Source organism: Portunus trituberculatus, chromosome 46 (genome assembly GCF_017591435.1).
Source record: "Portunus trituberculatus isolate SZX2019 chromosome 46, ASM1759143v1, whole genome shotgun sequence".
NCBI lineage: Eukaryota > Metazoa > Arthropoda > Malacostraca > Decapoda > Portunidae > Portunus > Portunus trituberculatus.
Genome location: NC_059300.1, coordinates 8,579,767 through 8,602,043, shown reverse-complemented (window position 1 = coordinate 8,602,043; position 22,277 = coordinate 8,579,767). Strand labels below are relative to the sequence as shown.

Sequence of the window (22,277 nt, the reverse complement as noted above, 5' to 3'; positions counted from 1 at the left end):
TGTATGTTGGTATAGGCATATACATGCATACAGACTTCTTTTATTTACTTTTTTTTCTTTTCCTTCTAACACTATTGATGTTGTTCTCTTTACTCTTTCTTCCTTTTTTTCTTCTTGCTATGTCTCTCTCCTTTTCTATTTTACTCTTATTCATTCTCTCTCTCTCTCTCTCTCTCTCTCTCTCTCTCTCTCTCTCTCTCTCTCTCTCTCTCTCTCCTTACACCAATACAGTCATGTATTGGAATATGACAATAACTTATAGGTAGGCACAGTGAAATGAACTGAAATACTAGTTTTATCGTCGATTAAAAAAGGAATTACATCAACTTGCAGTATATACATCTCAGTATATAGCGACTGTATGGGCTAAAAATTAAAATAAATAAATAAACAAATAAAAATACTGGAAACGTCGACTATACACTCAAATAATTTTATACTAACTCATTATAAATCTCATGTTTATTATAAATACACCACTATATAATCTATATAATACCAGCAACCAAAAAAGTCCATCAGAATGCCTTCAAAATAATCAACATAAAATTAGAAATAAAGGATTGACGAAAACGCTGCCATCAGGTCGACGGTCTGCAGAGTGACAACACCGGGACCATTCTGCGGATTGTTTACTCCAGCGGTACTTGTTTTCTGACGGATTGCTGTGAAAGAGGGACACCATGAGCTCAATTGGTACCGGGGTGAGTGATAAATAGCCAAGCCTGTAGATAGAAATGAGCCCAGGACTGGTGTGGCGGTGGAATGAGCCTGCTGGCCCCAACACCACTGTTTGCTGAGATTGTATTACTGTTTACAGGCAACTTGTAGAATGTAGGGTAATGATATTCTCGTCGAGTCCCACTGGCTAATACTAAAGGCTATATAACACGTGAATTGTGTAAAAATGCTGGGAAATATGGGTGGGTTATTCAAGCTGTGTTCTGAGGTTTTGATGGGTAGCCAATTGCCTTTCATCACTTGTATGCAGTCTCTATAGGTTGAGTTGATTGTTATTGATTATTATGACAGTATATTAAATTAGTGTCTACAGGTCTGGCTTGGGGGTAGATACTAAAAGCCTGCCTTGAGTAAAATCCTGAGTCACTTGTAGCATCAAGAGTTAGTGACATTTTTCGTCACTTTATATTATTATATGATGTGTATACAGTGAGTTTTGTGGAGATGTGGAAGGGAAATAATAGAAGAATAAGGAGGCAGAGTTATACTGAACCTTTACCCTAAAGTTTAGTAAAGGTTCAGTATAACTCTGGCATCTTATATTTCATCGGATTTCTTCAACTTCACAAAACATAATGTATTTATATAATATGATTCTATAAAGTCTCGGTAAAATGCCACCAACTCTCATCCCACGATAAGCTTGGAGATCTATGGGAATACAGGGTCATTGTATGGGATGAAACAAAACAAGTATTTTCCATGGTGTAAATGATCAGAATAGAGTAAGACCTTGAAATGTAGTTTTGGCAAGGCTCTAATTTGGAGTTATTCTTTTCTGTTACAGTACGACCTGTCAGCGTCACAATTCTCGCCTGATGGACGTGTGTTCCAGGTTGAATATGCCCAAAAGGCTGTGGAGAATAGTGGGTAAGTGGGACATCAGTGTGAAACTGTGCTGTTTGTGACATAGCCAAGTAGTAGTTCATCATAAGCATTTAACATAACATAAATAATAGGATAACAAAGGGCCACCAGGGCCCATCTAGGTTATCCTGTATCAGTCGCACAGCGACCTCGTCATCAGTACTTAAAGATACACTTACAAGTACACAATACATTATATACTAATTCTAAATATTTGGCCCATTAACGGGGCTAAGTCCTGCAGCGAATTCCTCTACAATCTGTAATCCCCATACATGGGGATCATGTCTTGTTTAACTATAGTAAATTTCTTATAAAAACTATCATGCAGTGCTATACATAATTATAAATCTAATAAATTTAAGTGCTTATCTAATCTGTTTTTAAACATTGTCAAACTAGTGCTATTTACAACCGTCTCTGGCAATGCATTCCAGAAGTCTACCACCCTATGACTAAAGAAATATTTTCTTATATCTAACCTGCAGCCTTGCTTTCTAATCTTCCTGCCATGATTTCTAGTCCTACTTCCCTCCTCTAAGGTAAAGAAAGATCTCACATCTATGTAGTTTGTATCTGAGAACATTTTAAATAACTCTATCATATCCCTCTTATACATCTCCTCTCAAATGAAAACATGTTTAATTCCTTTAATCTATCTCTATACTCCAGGCGCTTTAATGCTGGTATCATCCTAGTTGCTCTTCTCTGAACTGCTTCTAACATGTTGATATCCTGCCTATAGTGGGGTGACCAGGCCTGTATGCAATACTCTAAATGGGGCCTAACATAGGAATTATATAAGCTACGCACCACTTCCTTACTTTTATAACTAACATTTCTATTTATAAAACCCAGGATCCTATTTGCCCTATTTCTTGCTTCTAAACATTGCTTTGAAAATTTCATAGTCCTGTCTATCACTACTCCTAAATCCTTTCCTTCCTCTACTGCCTCTAGCCAACATCCCTCCATCTCATAGTTAAAGTTTGTGTTGTCTTTACCTAAATGCATAACCTGACACTTTTTAGAATTAAACTCCATCTGCCACCTGTCTGCCCATGCTATCAGCCTGTCCAGGTCTCGTTGTATTCTGTAATTGTCCTTTTCACCCTGTACTGCACATGCTATCTTAGTATCATCTGCAAACTTTGATACTTTGCTACTAATTCCTATATCTAAATCGTTAATGTACACCAAGAAAAGAAGAGGTCCTAGCACTGATCCTTGGGGTACCCACTAACCACTTCCTTCCACTCAGACATTGCCCCATTTAATACTACTCTCTGTTTCCTATCAGAAAGCCATTCACTAATCCAATCAACTAACCTACCCCTATCCCATGTAGTCTCAATTTGTACACTAGCCTCCTATGCGGTACCTTATCAAACGCCTTGCTAAAATCTAGATATATAACATCTATGCTATTTCCATCATCTAACTCCTTGGTAATATATTCTAAGATATCGAGCAAATTTGTAAGACAGGACCTCCCTGATCTAAAGCCATGTTGGGTATCTCTAATTAATCTATTCTCATTTAAATGCTCCCAAATACTACCCTTAATGATTTTCTCTAGTATCTTACATACTATACTAGTTAAACTGATCGGTCTATAATTATTCGCATCATCCTTCCTACCTTTTTAAATATTGGAGTAACATTAGCTAACTTCCAGTCCTGAGGTATCTCAGCAAACCTAAGTGATCTTTCAAAGATTAACTTAAGTGCTTCAGAAATACTGTCTACACCCTCCCTAAGTACTCTGGCATGTAGCTCATCAGGACCACTAGCTTTCCTATCGTCTAGTTCAAGAATAAATTTCCTAATAATTCCCGGTTTTATATCAATATTTTCTAAAGCTCTTAAACTACTCGTCGCACTGTTTGTAACAGGATTTCCTATTCTTTCCTAGTAAATACTGAAGAAAATTGTTCATTCAATAATTCTACTATGTCTTCATTTTGATCCACTACTACACCATCTTTTCTGAGTGGTCCAATCCTATCCTTATTTCTTCTATCACTGACCTTGTAATAACTATATAATTTTTTGGGATCTTTACTCCCAGCTCTAGCTAGTTTTATCTCTGCCTGCCTTTTACTTTTTTTTATAACCTTACTCAAATCATCTCTGACCTGTCTGTACCTAATCAAATCTACATCTTCCCACTTTTCTGCAACTCTCTGTATGCCCTCTTCTTCTCTCTGATCTGGCTACCTATCTCATGAGTCCACCACCATCACATGTGTGATAGCTGGAAAAAAATGTTTTCATGAAATATGAACTGTTGTTCACTGACACATAAACCTTAGTTCATTCTACATTTATACAGTGGGCTACCATAATAATTATAAGTGCCATTTATTAAAATTACCATCAGATGGCTCAGACATTTCAGATTTGTTGAACTTTAAGCTTAGTTAATTTCATTTTATCCTTGTATTTATTAATGGTTTACTATATTTCATTATTGATTTATAAGTTAGCCATTCCTTTCCTTACATGTTAGATAGTAAATGATATAATACAATATACTGAATAGCTATATTGATGAATCTTTCTGTTAATTTGTTTATTATTTCTGATATGTATTAGTATTACTTTACATAATTAAGTACATGTTTAATTATTTGTTTCTTCTTGTACAGGACAGCCATTGGCCTGAGATGCAAAGATGGTGTTGTGTTTGCTGTCGAGAAAATCATCACATCAAAGCTGTATGAACGAGGGGCCAACAAGCGAATTTTTACTATTGACACACACGCAGGCCTGGTAAGGACTTATTAAAGTCTAAATAATTGTGAAAAACATGATTTCTAGGGATATTTGTCAGCTTTGAGAAGTCACATCTTTTGTTTTGTATTACATTCTTACAGGTAGTATGAAATTATCACATATATATGGACAAATAGAATGAAATTGATAGATGGATTCATATATATATATATATATATATATATATACAGTAAGCTCCCACATTTAGTGAACCTATTAGTCTGCCGAAACCATCGCTAAATTGGAATTTCGCTAAATTTGAATACTACTTAAAGTAGGGAAAAATACCGATCAGTCTTTCATCCGCCCAAAGTCCCCATTTTGAGTCCCCATTTACAGCTGCAACATTGCCACATTCACGAGAATCAGCACCCCCCGAACCACTAGTGGAGGCCATGGTGATAGCGAAACTCGCTAAACAGCGAGGATGGGAGCACAAAAAATGAGTTCACACGCTGGATTAACACACACAATAGCTCAAGTGTCGAGTGGAAATGCCGGAGGCACTTTGGGGCTGATGTCATGGCCAAACAGACACGCAATTGGCTCAGAGTGAGCGGGAGGCAGGACAGTGTAGCGCGGTACATTCGCTGAATATGAGAGAAAATCACTAAACTTGAGGGCTTGGCCTTTTTCCAGACAGTCGCTAAATAAGGGTTTCACTAAGCTGGATTTCACTAAATTCGGGGGCTTACTGTATATATATATATATATATATATATATATATATATATATATATATATATATATATATATATATATGTGTGTGTGTGTGTGTGTGTGTGTGTGTGTGTGTGTGTACAGGTAACTCTCGATTTACGCGTGTTTGATTTACACGTTTTTGTTATAACGCAACCAAAAAAATATTATAATTAATTCAATTTGCGCGATCGGTTTGCTTATACATGATCTGGCCCAACCACATTTTCAAACTAAGGGCCAGATGCAATTTCAAACTGCACGCCAGAGAGTTCCACAGCTGGCCGATAGGTGGGAGCTCCGCTCTTCTCGTGCCTCATTTGCAGTCTGCCAGCACTGAGTACAGACGGAATCTCTTCAGTCTGCCTATAATTCACCAAGATGGCCCCAAAACGTCCTTCATCTTCTGCATGGGGGGTTATTTTTGATAAGTGGATTTTTGATAAGGTGGTAAAAAAAGCTCAGAGGAAGATGGTGACTGATTGTGGTGTGAGTGGTGAAGGCAGTGACGCAGTGACTGTTGTGTTTACGTATTCTTTGTTTTGTTGTTTTCTCTTATTATTTTTTGCTTTCTCATTATTTCTTGCTTTTCCCTTTACTTTAAATACACTTTCTTTCGTCCGCCCAAAGTCCCCATTTTGAGTCCCCATTTACAGCTGCAACATTGCCACCTTCACGAGAATCAGCACCCCCCGAACCACTAGTGGAGGCCATGGTGATAGCGAAACTCGCTAAACAGCGAGGATGGGAGCACAAAAAATGAGTTCACACGGTGGATTAACACACACAATAGCTCAAGTGTCGAGTGGGAATGCCGGAGGCACTTTGGGGCTGATGTCATGGCCAAACAGACACGCAATTGGCTCAGAGTGAGCGGGAGGCGGGACAGTGTAGCGCGGTACATTCGCTGAATATGAGAGAAAATCACTAAACTTGAGGGCTTGGCCTTTTTCCAGACAGTCGCTAAATAAGGGTTTCACTAAGCTGGATTTCACTAAATTCGGGGGCTTACTGTATATATATATATATATATATATATATATGTGTGTGTGTGTGTGTGTGTGTGTGTACAGGTAACTAGATTTACGCGTGTTTGATTTACACGTTTTTGTTATAACGCAACCAAAAAAATATTATAATTAATTCAATTTGCGCGATCGGTTTGCTTATACATGATCTGGCCCAACCACATTTTCAAACTAAGGGCCAGATGCAATTTCAAACTGCACGCCAGAGAGTTCCACAGCTGGCCGATAGGTGGGAGCTCCGCTCTTCTCGTGCCTCATTTGCAGTCTGCCAGCACTGAGTACAGACGGAATCTCTTCAGTCTGCCTATAATTCACCAAGATGGCCCCAAAACGTCCTTCATCTTCTGCATGGGGGGTTATTTTTGATAAGTGGATTTTTGATAAGGTGGTAAAAAAAGCTCAGAGGAAGATGGTGACTGACTGTGGTGTGAGTGGTGAAGGCAGTGACGCAGTGAGTGTTGTGTTTACGTATTCTTTGTTTTGTTGTTTTCTCTTATTATTTTTTGCTTTCTCATTATTTCTTGCTTTTCCCTTTACTTTAAATACACTTCTAGTGTTTAGAATGGTAAATAACAAAAACATGTTAATTTAGCCAAATAAATAGAGTATTTTGTACAAATTTTTTTGGTCCACATATTATCTATTGTTTCTTATGAGAATTACATGTTTGTTTTACATGAATTATGATATACGCGATGCCTCTTGGAACGCATCTATCGCATAAATCGAGAGTTACCTGTATGTATATATCAATGCTAACTTCCCCTAAAAGTTGGTATCTAAGACAGGGCATGGAACTCATATTCACATCCATCAGCACCACTTTAGTAACTTAGTTCCCCTTGGAGAAGAGAAAGTACTCTCCCATCTCAATAGATAAATAAAAGTAAATAATTATAAAATGATATAATAATATTAGTTACAATAGTTTCAAGACAATTGATAGCTTCACATCTAGTTTAACTACATTAAAGGAGACCTTGATAGAAGTGAGGCATCCAAAAATGTAGAACATAGTGTAACTTCAAAGATGCATATAATTTTGATTAGGAATTCCATGTCATGGAAAATAAACCATTACAATAACCTACAAAAGATCCGTGTATCTTGATTGATTTTTATAATTTTGTAATTATTCATTGTTCTTACTGTTGTCTTTCAGGCTTCAGCTGGGCTGTTAGCAGATGCCCGAGCAGTTGTCGATGTGGGACGGGCAGAAGCAGCTAATTATCGAGCTGAGTATGGAAGGCCCATCCCTTGTAAGGTATATTAGTGACATATTGTTTGTTGTACTACTGTTTTGTTTAATGTATCTAAGTGAGAGAAGTATTATAAATTTTTTATATATTTTTATCTTATATATTTATTTTATTTTCTATCATATACAGATATATATAGCGTCCTCTTTACTTACCAGAATTATGAGTATTTTTAGGATTTGATGCAATGTTATATTATGTGCCATGTTTGTGGATGCTTTAAGGTGTTTTAATACTTCAATGAGGACACTATTATTGTGAAAAACATGATTTCTAGGGATTGTTTTAAATGGAAATATGATCTTGCTACATATAGAAGATTAATCATCCAGTTACTTAAAGACACAAATTAATTTATAGTGTCCTCTCACAAAATGTGAAAGTAGAGTAGTAGGCAAGAATTAAGTGCTCATTTGTCTGTCGATCTACAGTTCCTGGCGGAGCGAATCAGCTCGTACCACCATGCGTACACCCTCTACTCTGCTGTGAGGCCGTTCGGCTGCTCTATCATGATTGGAGTTTATGATGAAGATGGACCACAGATGTACTTAATTGATCCCTCTGGAATGTGCCATGTATGTTAAAGTTTTATGTTTGTTCAAGGATCTTTTCTTTTACATATCAGTCTTTGTAATACACACTGGCTTTCTTGTAGCTGTGATTACAGTTCAGAATATGTTGCTAAACATGTTGAACTTATCTCCACACAAATATCTTGTTTCTATACTCATATTACATTTATCATAGATAAAAGTATTATTCATGTTATATCTCATATTATGTAAATAGGCTGATAGGCTGATTAAGACTTTGAGAAATGTCAGCTATTTGCTGCTTTCCAAGATAAAACTGTCTTTCAATAGTTTTAAACATTTTCTTTCATAAAGATATATTCCTTAATATTGTTGTGTGCATTTATTTCAGGGATATTGGGGATGTGCAATTGGCAAAGCTAAGCAGAATGCAAAAACGGAAATTGAGAAATTGAAATTGAAGGACGTGACTTGCAAAGAACTTGTCAAGGAAGCTGCCAAAATGTAAGTATCCATGAATATTGTCATTGATAAGTTGACATTTGATTTAAACGAGAGCACAAGGCTGTTAGAGTAGTTTTATGGAAAGTATATTTAAGGATGAAATACAAGGTTCAGGGTGTACTGTATAATGATATTGAAACTGTTGTGATCAAAACAGTCATTATGTAGTTATGACTCCTGGTATAAAGATGACTTCACAACTTTTCCCTTTTAAGAATTTGAAATATTAAAGAAATTTTGTTGTCTAAATCAAACTGTGTCAATGTAGTTTGTATTATACCAGCCAACTGGGCTCCGTGATTTTTTGGCTGTTAGAAATAACTGGCAGGGAAAAGTATTTTTGGGGTTCATTTGTGAAATGTCACTCATCCCTAAACATGTAGTGTTCATTTATGAATCTCAGTTGTTGTGTGCAAGAAATATTTTTTAACAATTTTAAGTCTTATTAAACTTTTCTTGTGTCATACTGTAAATATGCATATATAATATATTTTTCTTTTTTCTTTTCCAGTATTTACCTTGTCCATGATGAAGTAAAGGACAAAATGTTTGAAATGGAACTATCATGGGTATGTGAGGAGTCTGGAGGCCGCCATCAGTTTGTCCCTGATGCCCTTTACAAGGAGGCGGAGCGGTATGCTAAGGCTGCTCTTGAGGAGGACTCCTCTGATGAGGATGAGGAGATGTAAAGTGGTGTACAAATTAACTTTTTTTAATAAGATTCATGGCTTCAACTGAATGAACTGCGGCTACTTTTTATTATATGTGTTGCCATGCTTAGTAAGAAATCATTGTGTGCTTCAGTGTCTCTTACAGTGTAACACTGTGGCTTTAGGAAGTGGTTGTTCTGATTAATAGAATGGTCCTTTGAGGCACTGAGTATAACTATGCCATGTGATGACAGTTGATATTGGGAACTTTGATTATTCAAAACAGAGATGAAAATGTTTATTGCACTTTGGAATGTAAAACAGCTGAGAGAAAGGAAGTCATTATATTATGTCCATCACATGAACTACATGACTTTTGTATGGTGTAATACATCCAGAAAACTATTGTTACAAAATATTAAAGCTCCTTTTGAAAACATAGTTTTCTTTTGTCAAACACTAATTTTGAAAATGAATAAATAGAATAGATAGGAAAAGCATTGGACATTTACATGTTCATAACATTTTAATCAAAACAAAAGAAAGGTTAGCAAAGCCTGAGTTCTAGGAGCATGACAAACTGTGGATAAAACTTTGTATTCCAGAGTGCTTTCTCAGAATCCAGATTGTTGATCAAGACATTGAAAAGGGAATGCTATACAGTATATATATATATATATATATATATATATATATATATATATATATATATATATATATATATATATATATATATATATATATATATATATCGCTCCTTTGCCAGAAGAATGACACAACTCAAAAATTGTGATTTTTCAGGAGAAGCAATTTAAAGTTTAAAACTCTACATTTTGTCTATTGATAAAACTGACATCTCATGCCCTCTAGCGGTTACTATTGCAGATTGAGATATGACATTTTTACCACAAATTAAACAAAAGGTCGGCTATCTGTTCATACTAATAACTCAAAAAACCCATTTCTTGAGTTATGCCACTCTTCTGGCAAAGGAGCGAATATATATATATATATATATATATATATATATATATATATATATATATATATATATATATATATATATATATATATATATATATATATACAAATGAAAGGTGAAGGATGAAAAGAGAGGACACCGTGTGGAAAATTTGTTTAGAGTTGGTGTGTTGTCATAACAGTTAGGTATGGGTTCAAGAAAAGGAAGAAAGTGCAGCAGCATAAGGAGAGTAAGCACATGTGTACAGACTTGATAAGGCCTTAAGAAGAAGACAATGATAATTGGAAATTAATTGGTGTGTGTATGATTTATACATAAATTGTCTCATGTAGGTCTATTGGCGTCGTAGCTTGTTCTTCTCAATTTTCTCGTCCTGCATTATTTATATTACGGCAAAAATTCAGTCAGATGAATATTGATTAATGACGTGGTAAGCAGATGGCGCATGTAACGCTTCAATGGTAAACATTTACATCTTCGTTTCTTCCACGTTTTGAATCACTGTTAAGGTTTCTCCTCTACGTTGGTTACTTTTCAGGCTCAGCGTCAGCATCACGGGAATGGCGGCCATCTTAGATTTGTAAAAACTAAGATCACCACAGACAGCTTCAAGTCATGGCACTGCAGTTTCCTTAGTAATGAGTTCATTTAATAAAGAATAACTGTTTCAAAGGTTCAAGAAAAAAATAATAATTTACAGAGTTGTTCACTCTTCGCTGGTGTGTGGAAGTAATCTCGCAGTCTATTAGTGACACGTGGGACTCAGTCCTGGGTCACTGAGCTGCTGAATCGTGTTTAAGTTATTCTAAGTTTGCTCTAGAACAAATCTTAGTTCCATTTACTGTTTAATAAGGCCTCACTTATATAACAGTGCACGATTCTGGCTATGTAAAGAAGAGTGACTATGATGATCCATGAACTGAAAGAAGAAAAAAAAAAAAAAAAACAGGACAGGTTAAAATTCTTAGCTTCACATTCTTACACATTGAGGCTTTAGCCACCCATACGGTTTTCCATCTCTCGAAATGATAATAATACCTAATAATAGTAATAACAATAGATGAATAGATAAGTAAATAAACCCACTAGTTCATGATGACTTTCCATTTCTCGGTCTCAGTGCAGGACCTTACAAGGGCCCCGATATTCCATCTCTCTGCTATTCTTGTGTCGTGTGCCCTTACCCAACAAGAATGGTTGGGGGATGGGGGGGGGAGGACGTGGTGACAGGCGATATGCATGAGGGTCATGGCAGGGTTAGTAAGAAGAGCTCAGCCCCAGTGAACGCTAGTGTGTGCCAGGCCTGAGGGATACCAACTCTGCCCGGTGATCCGTCTGGGCGGTGCCCAGCGAGGAACATGTGCTGGAGTGTTGGTGAGTAGATTCAGTGGAGGTGATATGAAGAGATCAAGTATTCTTCCTTAGATATGTTGGCAAGTTGGCAACCGTATGTGTGTGTATGTGTGTGTGTGAGATGGGGATACTAAGTTTCATTAATGAACACATTATTTGTTTAATGTAATTATAAGTTACTCTTTAACTTTACGGGAAACAATATGATTCATTTTGAAAATATGTTTTAAAACTATTGTGGTTTAAAACATGAACACTCCCGTCTCACACTCTGCTGCTGTGGCTACGTGAGGTGGAGACTAGTAGAAGAAGGGAGGGGAGGAGGGAAGGCCCGAGCTGCCAGCTACCCCCACATGGCTCACCATTGAGCAAGGGCACATTCTTTTGTTCTTTCACAATATCCACACTCCACTTTAACATTAGCGATTCAAGTAAATGAGAAATCCAAACAATTTCAAACAGTCACAGTCTCGTCGTTCACGAAAATATTCTAATATGTATTTTGAAATTACTGCGTGGCTTTGGATATATAAGGGAAAGTGGAATGCGGGGAAGCACCACCAGCGTGATGTTATTCAATCATAGAAAAGCATGAGACACCCTGGTTAGCTCCAAGACTGGGAAAGTATGGATACTCTCTTCAAGTAATAAAGCTTCGATCTGCGATAACATGGGATTGAAGTTTCATAAGTGAGTGAGCTTATTCGTGCTAGTGCATGGAAGCCTTAATGAGAGACTAGTCTGTAATTGCAGTATTATATTAGCCATTATAACAAATAATTTACCCAAAGCAACTAGTGCATGATTATTGTACACTATACGCAAATTACAAACTTTCAGAAGCAACTATTTTGCGATTACGTCGAAAGTGGTAGGCCTAAAGTTATGTAAATATCGAACTTAATGCTATAAATAGTCTACCTAAGGGAGTACACTAATTTGAAATTATTGTACTTGTCATTTCAAAGATAATCTACATGAATAATGAAATGTGCATTGTCATGAATCAATCATTCAACCATCTTTTCCTTACCCTAGGTGCGGTGTTGATGCTGGTAACAGTGGCGGGGATTCCTGCACACAGTCAGCAGACCTCAGCAGCATCCTCCCGCCTGGCCACCGCCTACACGATAAGACGAACTGATGACTCCACTCAGACATTTCTCAGGTAACACTCAATACGCTGCACCGAAGGTAAATAGATAAAAAGAGAGGTAAATACTTTCATTCGTATATTTTTCTGTCTTAAAGTTAGGAAAAAAGTGAAATTTTCTTTTGATTAATCATCCTAAGTTAGATACAGCACATACATGCATAAATTTCTCAAAAGCTCTCGGAAAGATGCATGAACTTGAGAGAAATTAGGAACCACTACCCTAAATAACATACCTGTAACCTGACAATAACAGCTGTTGGAGTCTGTTATTCATCTGTAATCAGTATAATGACACTATTTGGTGAGATTACTACAGTGTCATGTCATTTGATTGATTTGGTCAGGATAGAAATCATAACTGTAAGTGAACTGTGTATTAGAGAGAGAGAGAGAGAGAGAGAGAGAGAGAGAGAGAGATTGCATTGAAGCTTCAGCTTTTCGTATATTTCAGAGTGGGGTCCCCTCCCTCCACCCGGTCCCTCACTGTGGCTCTGCAGGTATGTGGCTACATAATCTATAACGTGTCTTGATAGTAAGGACAATTATAAATAAACTCACTAAACTAAAATAACGTTTCTTTGAATCTAAGACTAAAACTGAACATCTGCTGGAATGAATGGAACACACACACACACACACACACACACACACACACACACGCCTTATGTAAGATGTTATTGTTCACAGACTGACCTGACCAGCTGTGGGTGCAAGGTCACAGGTAATTACTCAGGTCGCGTCCTTCAGGTGACAGGTGGCTATACAGGTGATGCGCTGAAGGTGGTGGCGCTGAGGGACCGGCGTGTGGAGGGCGTTGGGTCAGTGGAGGAGTTACTGGGTGTAGCATGGCGTCCCGAGGAAGAGGAGGTGAGAGAGCGTTATTTGTTTACTTTTTACACTTCCTTATCATATATTTTATTTACGTTTATTTATCTATTGTCTATACTCTTTGTATTTTTTGTACTTATTTACTTATTTTTTCATCTATGTTCTGTTTAGTTTTGATTTGTTGCCTCGTCTTCGTGTATTTATCTTATTTTGTAGTTTGATTATATATTCATTCATTACGTTCTTTTAATATTCATGCGAGAGGGAGACACACACAAAAAGAATATAATTACCAATATTTCCTTATAATATCTGTTTCTAAAATACCATAGAAGAAAAAAATCTAATCTTTAACATCATCTCATTATTATTGTTATCTATTACATGCTACCATTGCTTCATTATTCCTATTAAGAAAACATCCAAAACTCTTGCCATACGACTGTGAAATAAGGGAGGAGGTTCCATTATTTATCTTCTGTAGATGCTGGTCATAACGGCTCCCAGGACCAACCTTAGCCTGGCCAGCGGACATAAGGGGCAGGCGGAGCAGTGGTGGCGGCTGTGGCTGAGAGGCGGGGGAGAGGAGCGTGTTAAGGCCTCCAGTGGGCACTCCTCACCGCCTCAGCCTGACAAAGGTGTGTGTGTGTCTGTGTGTGTGGAAGTGACTGGCCGTGCAATGTCTTGAGTGTATGTATACATTTTTATTAAACAAGGAATTGTTATTATTGTTATCATTATTGTTATTATTATTATTATTATTGTTATTATTATTATTATTATTATTGTTACTATTATTATTATTATTATTATTATTATTATTATTATTATTATTGTTGTTGTTGTTGTTATCATTATTATTATCATTGTCATTATCATCATCATCATTATTATCAGTGTGATACTTGGGATTTTAGATTGTCTGCAAACCTCATTTCCTTTCAGTATCTCAAATTAAAATCAAATAGCACTGGGCAAGATATGATCGTTGTTTGAGATCTTTTTTAGGTTAAGTGCAATGCTTGGATGGAAAAAAAAAAAAGGAAGAAGTAAAAAAGGTATAGAATGTGAAAGGCATTGTTACAAACTGTGTAGTAATTTTTCTTTTTTAAATACATAACCTTAGATTCCTCTATAAAGGAGTCTCTGATATAACTTGAGGCACCGAATTGAAAGGATTGTTTACACGCGGTATAGAGCAAGACGCAGCCCGAACCGAATCAGGACGGGGCGTGGAGGTGCGCACTCACTTCTATGAATCCATCTTTGGCATATTCATGGACTCACTGGTGGCGGGGGAGCGTCGGGGTCTTCTGAATCTCACCTTCACGCCATACACTCAGTAGGTTTGCAATTCTATGTTTGAAGATATCAATGCTTCTTTTGTTTTGAGAAAAGTTTTCTGTACATGTCTTTTCGATCACTGATAAATTACATGAGACAATTATCTATATCCATGAGTCTTTTCTTAACTTTCAGGGAACACTGGCAGGTGAGCCTACATGTGCCAGTTATCTCTGCGGCCCTTGAGTGGGAGACGAAGCTCTGGAAAAACCAGGGCAAGCAATATCGGCAAGTTAATGGAGAAGTCAGGTCTACCAAATCTGATGTCTCGTTAGACTTCGTTCACTTCGAGCAGGAGAAGCAGGGCGAGGAGACTCCAGCCATGGATGACAGCGGTGAGGCTGGCTGCAGCTGTGACGCTCAAGGTTGTGGGGACGGCGGTGTCAAGAAACCACATGAGAAATCGCCGCACAACTTCTACAGTGATTGCGAATCAGATTTAAGAAAAGAATGGACAGCAGACCAGAATGAAGTTTGCAATGGTCGAGGTCATAAATCGGAAGACTTGAAACAAAATTACCCTGATTCTGTAATGGTAAATATTGAAGAAAAATGTTCCAAGGAGGCGGAGTGTGATGGACCAAACGAGTCGATATCGAGCGAAGCTGTTCAAGAGATTGCACAAAAAATAACTTCCAGGGTTCTCAGCCTTTCTTCCAACATGAAAACTTTCGGTAAATACGTCCACACTTCATGTCGAACGAAATTTGGCTATTGAGACAAGATATATTAATACGTTTCTTATAATGTCAGTAATTACTTTTATTCGTTTTTTTCTTTAAATACATGCATGATATCTTGAAAATAAGAATTCATAATATAAAAAGCTGCATTTTGTACCTCTTGACATCATAAATATTTGGATAATACTACTCTGATATTATGTTTGTGACGTCGCTATTTCTCCAGTGCCACAGTAGTGTAATTGAGATGCATACTTACCTGTATTACTTCACGACGCTCCCCTGTGTCTCCCTCCACCCCATGCACAGTCTCACCTGACGGAGGACACTGGATCCGGATTCTGCTGCGCACACACCTAGCATTCTGTCCTCGCCTTAGCTGGAACTTGAACCGTGAGTGAACCGTAGCGAAAGTTCATAATGAGAGAGAGAGAGAGAGAGAGAGAGAGAGAGAGAGAGAGAGAGAGAGAGAGAGAGAGAGAGAGAGAGTACCAAAAAAATAAATCTTGCAATACTTTTCTTTTTTACCACATGGAATTCTAGAAATATTTCGTTTCAATGGTGACTGGACTGGATGGGAGTACGTGGTGAACACCTGGGAGTGGGGCAACATGGTGGTGAAGGCGGAGTGGGGCGTCTCTCTCCTGCAGTGGTACCAGAAAACTTTCAGCTTCTCTTTCGACCAGGTAAGTTCCATCTCTCTCTCTCTCTCTCTCTCTCTCTCTCTCTCTCTCGCTCGCTCAGTGGAAATTTTCATGTAGGGTTATTATTTTAGATGAGAATTCTTTGTGAGTAAAAATAACTCCTCTTTTTCTTCCTCCTCCTCCTCCTCCTCCTCCTCCTCCTCCTCTTCCTCTTCCTCCTCCTCCTTCTCTTCCTCCTCCTCCTTCTCTTACTACACTGGTATACCAGATAAAGAAGTCCCCATTAAGAGCACTGGAAGGACTAACTAACAGAGCCCCACTAGTGCTTGTTCCTCCTTTGTATTCTCTTGCATTTCTTTTGTGTTCACCTCCTCCTCCAGGCGGCGGCGCTCCCCTCCACGCAGCTGGTCCTAGATTTCCGTGACTGGTGGAGCTACAAGGCGTGGCTGAAGTGGCCGGTCCTCGCATCCTCCCTTGCCGCCTCCCTCACGCTTGGCCCCGATCGCCACACACTGCTGGGTGAGTCGGGACTTGTATAGGCGTAGGAAGGCGAGGAAAGGATGAAAAGGTGCATGAGATCACTTTTGAATGATGCTCGTTATTTTATTTTTGCTATTTTTTTATGCATATTACTTGATTGATCTTGATTTTATTGTTTTGTCTTTTTTTCTTGTAGTATGTTGAACTTGGTAGTGGTGATTATTATTGTTTCTTTTTATTTGTTTTTTTATTGATATCTATGTTTTCTTATGGTATGCTTTTTTTTAAGAATTAGCTTTTGTTATTACTGAATTCGATTTGTTCTTTGTTGGTTCTTTATTGGTGCCCCTGAGTCTTTTTTTTTTCTTTATATTCACCATCTTTTTCATTATCTGTTACTGTACTATTTAGTATTAATGTATCATTATTAATCATTCATTTATATTACTTTATCATCATTGTGATTAATATCATTCTATTATGATATTATTCCTTTCTGTTTTTTTTTTTTTTTTTTTTTACATTACAAGGGCACTGGCCAAGGGCAAACAAAGTGTTGGAAAAAAAAAAATCCCGCTGGTTGCCAGGCCCTGTTAAGAAGAAAGTAGAAAGAGAAAAAACAAAAAAAATCTAAAAGGAGGGTCCAGTTAACGTAAGAGGTGTCTTGACACTCCTCTTTTGAAAGAGTTTAAGTCATAGGCAGGTGGAAATACAGACACAGGTAGAGAGTTCCAGAGTTTACCAGTGTAGGGAATGAAGGAGTGAAGATACTGGTTAACTCTTGCATTAGGAAGATGGACAGAATAGGGATGAGAAGAAGTAGAGAGTCTTGTGCAGCGAGGCCGCAGGAGGGGAAGGCATGCAGTTAGCAAGTTCAGAAGAGCAGACAGCATGAAAACAGCGGTAGAAGACAGATAAAGATGCAACATTGCGGCGGTGACTTAAAGAATCAAGACAGTCAGTTAGAGGAGAAGAGTTGATAAGACGAAAAGCTTTAGATTCCACCTTGTTTAGTAAAGCTGTGTGTGGATCCCCCAGACATGAGAGCCATACTCCATACACGGGCGGATAAGGCCCTTGTACAGAGCAAGCAGCTGGGAGGAGAGAAAAATGGACGAAGACGCCATAGGACACCTAACTTCTTGGAAGCTGATTTAGCAAGAGTAGAGATGTGAAATTTCCAGTTTAGATTTTTAGTGAAGGATAGACCGAGTGTGTTTAATGTAGAGGAGAGGGAAGTTGAGTGTTATTGAAGAAGAGAGGATAGTTGTCTGGAAGGTTATGTCGAGTAGATAGTTGTAGAAATTGAGTTTTGAGGCATTGAACAAAACCAGGTTTTCTCTGCCCCAATCAGAAACAAGTGAAAGATCAGAAGTTAGGCGTCCTATAGCATCTCGCCTTGAGTCATTTAATTGTTGTTGGGTTGGGCGTCTGTTGAACGCTGTTGAATAATGCAGGGTGGTATCATCAGCATAGGAGTGGATAGGGCATTGAGTCAGATTTAGGAGATCATTTATTAATGTATTATTCTAAATTTATCTTTTTATTTATTTGTTTATCAATTTCGTTATTAATATTATCGTGTCATTCTTCTCGTCCACAAATATGCTGTTAGTGAAGAAAGTGGATGAGTTCCTGGGTGAGGACGCCGGAGAGGTGGTGGTGCGGGTGGTGGCGCGACACATCCCCGCTGGCCTGGTTGTGACCTTCCTCGCCGACACCGCCACCATGAAGGAGCTCCACGATATTGCCGTTGCCGTCCTTGCTCAGGTACTTTGTGTTGGTCTCCTACTCAGTGGTGAATGTGTGGTGACGGGGTAGCGTGGTGGTGCGGTGCTGAAATGTATTGGTGGCATGTATTGATGGCGATTTAGTGTGGTTGCAGAAATGTGGTGGAGGTGTAGGAGATTATATCATATTGTTGATATGGTGGTGCTTCAGTTTGGGTAGTGTGGTAGTGGTGATGGTGGAGACAGTGGTGTGGTGGGGCTGTGATGTTGTGACAAATGTAGTGTCTGTTAATGATGCAGTAGATCATTGGTGGTACTTTGAGTGTTTTATCAAATCATTTAATCAATCATTTGCTCCTCATTTATTTTACTTATTTTCTTATTAATCCTAATTGAAGGTGAGTAGTGTTTTTGACTCAATATGACGACACCTCCACCTCCCCACCAGGCCATGGAGAGCCCGGACCTGTGTGGCGAAGTGCCTGACCACGCCACTGTACACAGGTTCTTGCAAGATCTCTTTGGACAGTCTCCGGCGAGTCTCTGGGCGAATCTGCTACAGGAGGTTAGTGATGAGACTTTGCTTGGATGAGAAGGCTACAGATCTGAAGTATTTGTTTGTGATCCTTTTTTTTACATTGATTTGCATTGAAGTTTTGACAGGTTTGCTAGTTTAGCTTAGTTAGTTCGTTTTTTACGTAGTTAGTAATTAATAAATTTGTGAATTTGTAAGTTGGTTTGGTTTGCTGCTAGTTACTAGTTCGTTACTGATTAGTGATTCAGGCAGTTACTCAGTCAGTTAACAACTTACTTTGATATTAGAATTATGAAATAGCTACTTCATTAGTATTTACTTACTGGTAATTCAATTAATTAGTTACCAATTAGTTTGTTTTCAGTTATCCACTACTTATTAAGTTAATTACTATATATTTTTTATACCTTGTAGGTATCTCATTCACTATTAATCTCTAATCTGCTTACTTTTTTCCTCTCTTCCTTCTGCACCTTAGGCCCGCCACCTGCTGCTGGGGTCTGGCTTCGAGGCAGACTTACATCACCTGCTGGAAGTTTTCAGGGAAGAAATGGGAACAGGTAATTAACAAATTCCTCTTCCTCGCAGGTGTTGCATGCCTACCTGTATCTGCTGCAGGTGATTGTGACAGAGTTGGTATAGTCTCTTTCTTGACGCCAACATTAGGATTTATATAAAGTTACGAATTTGAAATAGAAATCACGCAAATACAAGACAAATCATAATGAAAACTTCAAGACAGAGGATAAATAGATAGATGTATATGTAAGTTCCCAAAATGCATGAGGAATTTTAATTAAGCAACTGCTCATACGTATATTGCATGAGATTACTACCTTAATTTGAAACACGAAAGTAACCCAAATTTGTTGATCAGATAATTATGTACTGAAAAAAAAAAAAAAAAAAATCAGGACCCTGCCCAGAATTTAATTAATGCCAAGAAAAAAGAGTCAAGTAACTGAGCAGGTAATCCTGATCCAGGCAGCGAACACACACACACACACACACACACACACACACACACACACACACACACACACACACACACACACACACACACACACATTCCTGCCACGCCACGTTTTTTTTTTTTTTTTTATTCCAGCAGAAGGCGCAGGATTATGGGAGGTAGTATGGACGGTGCTGGAGCGGGCGGGGTTGCTGATGTCCCGCGGCGAGGAGCTAGAGATAGCGGTGCCCTCTGAGTGGATTACGCTGGTGCAGGTGAGTGTACTGGCCAGTATTTTGAAACGATTCACTTTCCTATCATGACTATTCTCAAAGGATACTGGAATGATTTGGCGGGCTATCAAGAGTGTTTCTCATGTTAATAATGTAGAAATATTGTTAATGTCACTATAACAGTAAAAACATCCTTACAAACACGTGTAACTTCAACTGGAGCCCTTTGAATTTAGTGGAGGTGCAGCACACACGTGTTTCAGAATATGATTGTGAGTCATGGAGTGCTCAGTAGAAATATTAGCTCCTTCAGTACTACATAATTTTTCAAACCTCACCATATCCCTTCACAGGCATTATGGAGTGAATAAGATGTGGTAATATTGTATGAGCAGTTGTGGATGATTTATACTGCTTTGGTCACGAAATGTATCATCCTTCACTTGATAGAATCCTCCGATGACATGTGAAATATAATGAAATCGATGCCGTGATGCTGAGGGAATTGAGAGCATGACGAGCTAGATTAATTTCAAGTCACCTGTGATATCCTCGAACCTTATCGGACGGAATAAATCCCACTTGCTTGTCTTTGTGACTTTATCTTACTGATTGTATAGAGGAGAGGGATGTTAGTTTAAGTCTTTAGAAAATTCAATTACTTTACGAAATTAAGCACAGAGTAACATGTAGAATTAAGGTAAGGAATATTTTAATTCATGAAAAGAGTAAGAATGAGTCTTTTTTAATGTAAGAGAGGGAAAGCCGGGCAAGGGCAACAAATAAATAATATAAAAAGCCCACTTAGGTGCCAGCCCCTCTGCGTACCGATAGAGTTAGCCAAAAGATAGGTACAAATGTCTTGGAAACCCTCCCCCCCTCTTAAGTGAAGTCAAATTATAAAAAGATGGAAATGCAGAAGTAGGCAGGGAGTTCCAGAGTTTACTAGAGAAAGCTATGACAGATTGAGAGTACTGGCTAATTTTTGCATTAGAGAGTTGAACAGAATAAGAGTGAGAAGAAGAAAACCTTGTGCAACGAGGCCGCTGGAGGAGGAGGAAGATTCTACTAAAGAAAGTTTTAATGAGATGTGACATGAAAACCAATAATTATCTGGATTGTGATAAAAAAGGTGTCATATTCCAGGTTAATTCAGCAGTGTGTATTTCATTCCTCTACAGGGGTGCGTCACTTGGGCTGTCATGGAAGGCCCCGGGCAGTGCGAAGGCAGCACACTGATGGGTAACCTGCTGGAGGCGCTGGTGGTGACTCTGGGGCGAGGTGGCAGCGGGTAGGCAGTCTTTTAGACCAGCCAGTGTAATAGCACCTGTATTGGCCGCAAATGTGCAATGTCCATAGAAGCAGTGGTAGTACAGTGTTGTCAAGTATATTGTTGTGTTCATTCTTAGTAGGCAGCATCTTAATTCCGCTTGTTGCAGTTGTCGTAGTTATCAATTCTCTCTCTCTCTCTCTCTCTTTGTGTTTCACTGTTTGATCTGCTGCAGTCTCTGACGAGACAGCCAGACGTTACCCTACGGAACGACCTCAGAGCTCATTATTTCCGATCTTCGGATAGGCCTGAGACCAGGCACACACACCACACACCGGGACAAGGTCACAACTCCTCGATTTACATCCCGGAGCTACTCACTGCTAGGTGAACAGGGGCTACACGTGAAAGGAGACACACCCAAATATCTCCACCCGGCCGGGGAATCGAACCCCGGTCCTCTGGCTTGTGAAGCCAGCGCTCTAACCACTGAGCTACCGGGCGTGTGTGTGTGTGTGTGTGTGTGTATGCTTTTCGCTTCTATTTTCATCGAACTTTGTTTCCGTGGGTTTCTTGCTGGCTTGATGACTTTCAAAACTTTGCCAATTTTGAAAAAAAAAGAAAAAAAAAAGAAGTGACTTGCCAGATGGTGACGCTGTTAATTAACGTGCCAATGTGCAGCGATAGGTTAGGTACATACTACAATTGTTCATGTAGATTAAATGTGTCGTGTCCTTTCCAAACACTTCTAGTTAAGGAATCTATGGAAGAGGTTCGTGAATGTTGTCTGAATCGTCCTCCAGGGTGTGTACATAAAAAGAGAAACCTCCTTTCTAATGTCAACCCTAAAAGCAGGAATTTGTTATTCACACCGTGAATAAAATGGAGTCATCGTATCTGTGGCATCTACCGGATTAGTAGCTCCCATACAACACTACATTGCTTATATATCTTATTCTGTTTTGTGTGCTGACTAGTTTGCTTGTTCTGAGTAGATACATAGGCGATAATATCAACTTAAATGATAC

General features: G+C 38.5%; 2 protein-coding genes across 3 annotated transcripts; both read left to right on the top strand.

Annotated features, from left to right (window-relative positions):
- Nucleotides 1–566: 566 nt before the first annotated feature.
- On the top strand, nucleotides 567–9,496 carry LOC123520092 (proteasome subunit alpha type-3-like). Its single transcript, XM_045281983.1, has 7 exons — nucleotides 567–704; nucleotides 1,529–1,611; nucleotides 4,260–4,383; nucleotides 7,276–7,377; nucleotides 7,804–7,947; nucleotides 8,297–8,409; nucleotides 8,921–9,496. Exons 1-7 carry the CDS (start codon nucleotides 684–686, stop codon nucleotides 9,096–9,098), a joined length of 765 nt encoding a protein of 254 aa, XP_045137918.1. The 5' UTR covers nucleotides 567–683; the 3' UTR covers nucleotides 9,099–9,496.
- Nucleotides 9,497–11,265: 1,769 nt separating this feature from the next.
- On the top strand, nucleotides 11,266–21,549 carry LOC123520126. Of its 2 annotated transcripts, none has more exons than XM_045282060.1 (15): nucleotides 11,266–11,415; nucleotides 12,433–12,562; nucleotides 13,002–13,047; nucleotides 13,238–13,417; nucleotides 13,863–14,016; nucleotides 14,576–14,720; nucleotides 14,858–15,396; nucleotides 15,715–15,798; nucleotides 15,949–16,091; nucleotides 16,430–16,568; nucleotides 18,145–18,299; nucleotides 18,708–18,824; nucleotides 19,273–19,354; nucleotides 19,906–20,021; nucleotides 21,161–21,549. In XM_045282060.1, exons 1-15 carry the CDS (start codon nucleotides 11,400–11,402, stop codon nucleotides 21,272–21,274), a joined length of 2,160 nt encoding a protein of 719 aa, XP_045137995.1. In that variant the 5' UTR covers nucleotides 11,266–11,399; the 3' UTR covers nucleotides 21,275–21,549. The 2 variants fall into 2 exon arrangements, with proteins under 2 accessions (XP_045137995.1, XP_045137994.1); XM_045282059.1 differs by having other exon boundaries at nucleotides 19,903–20,021.
- Nucleotides 21,550–22,277: the final 728 nt, after the last annotated feature.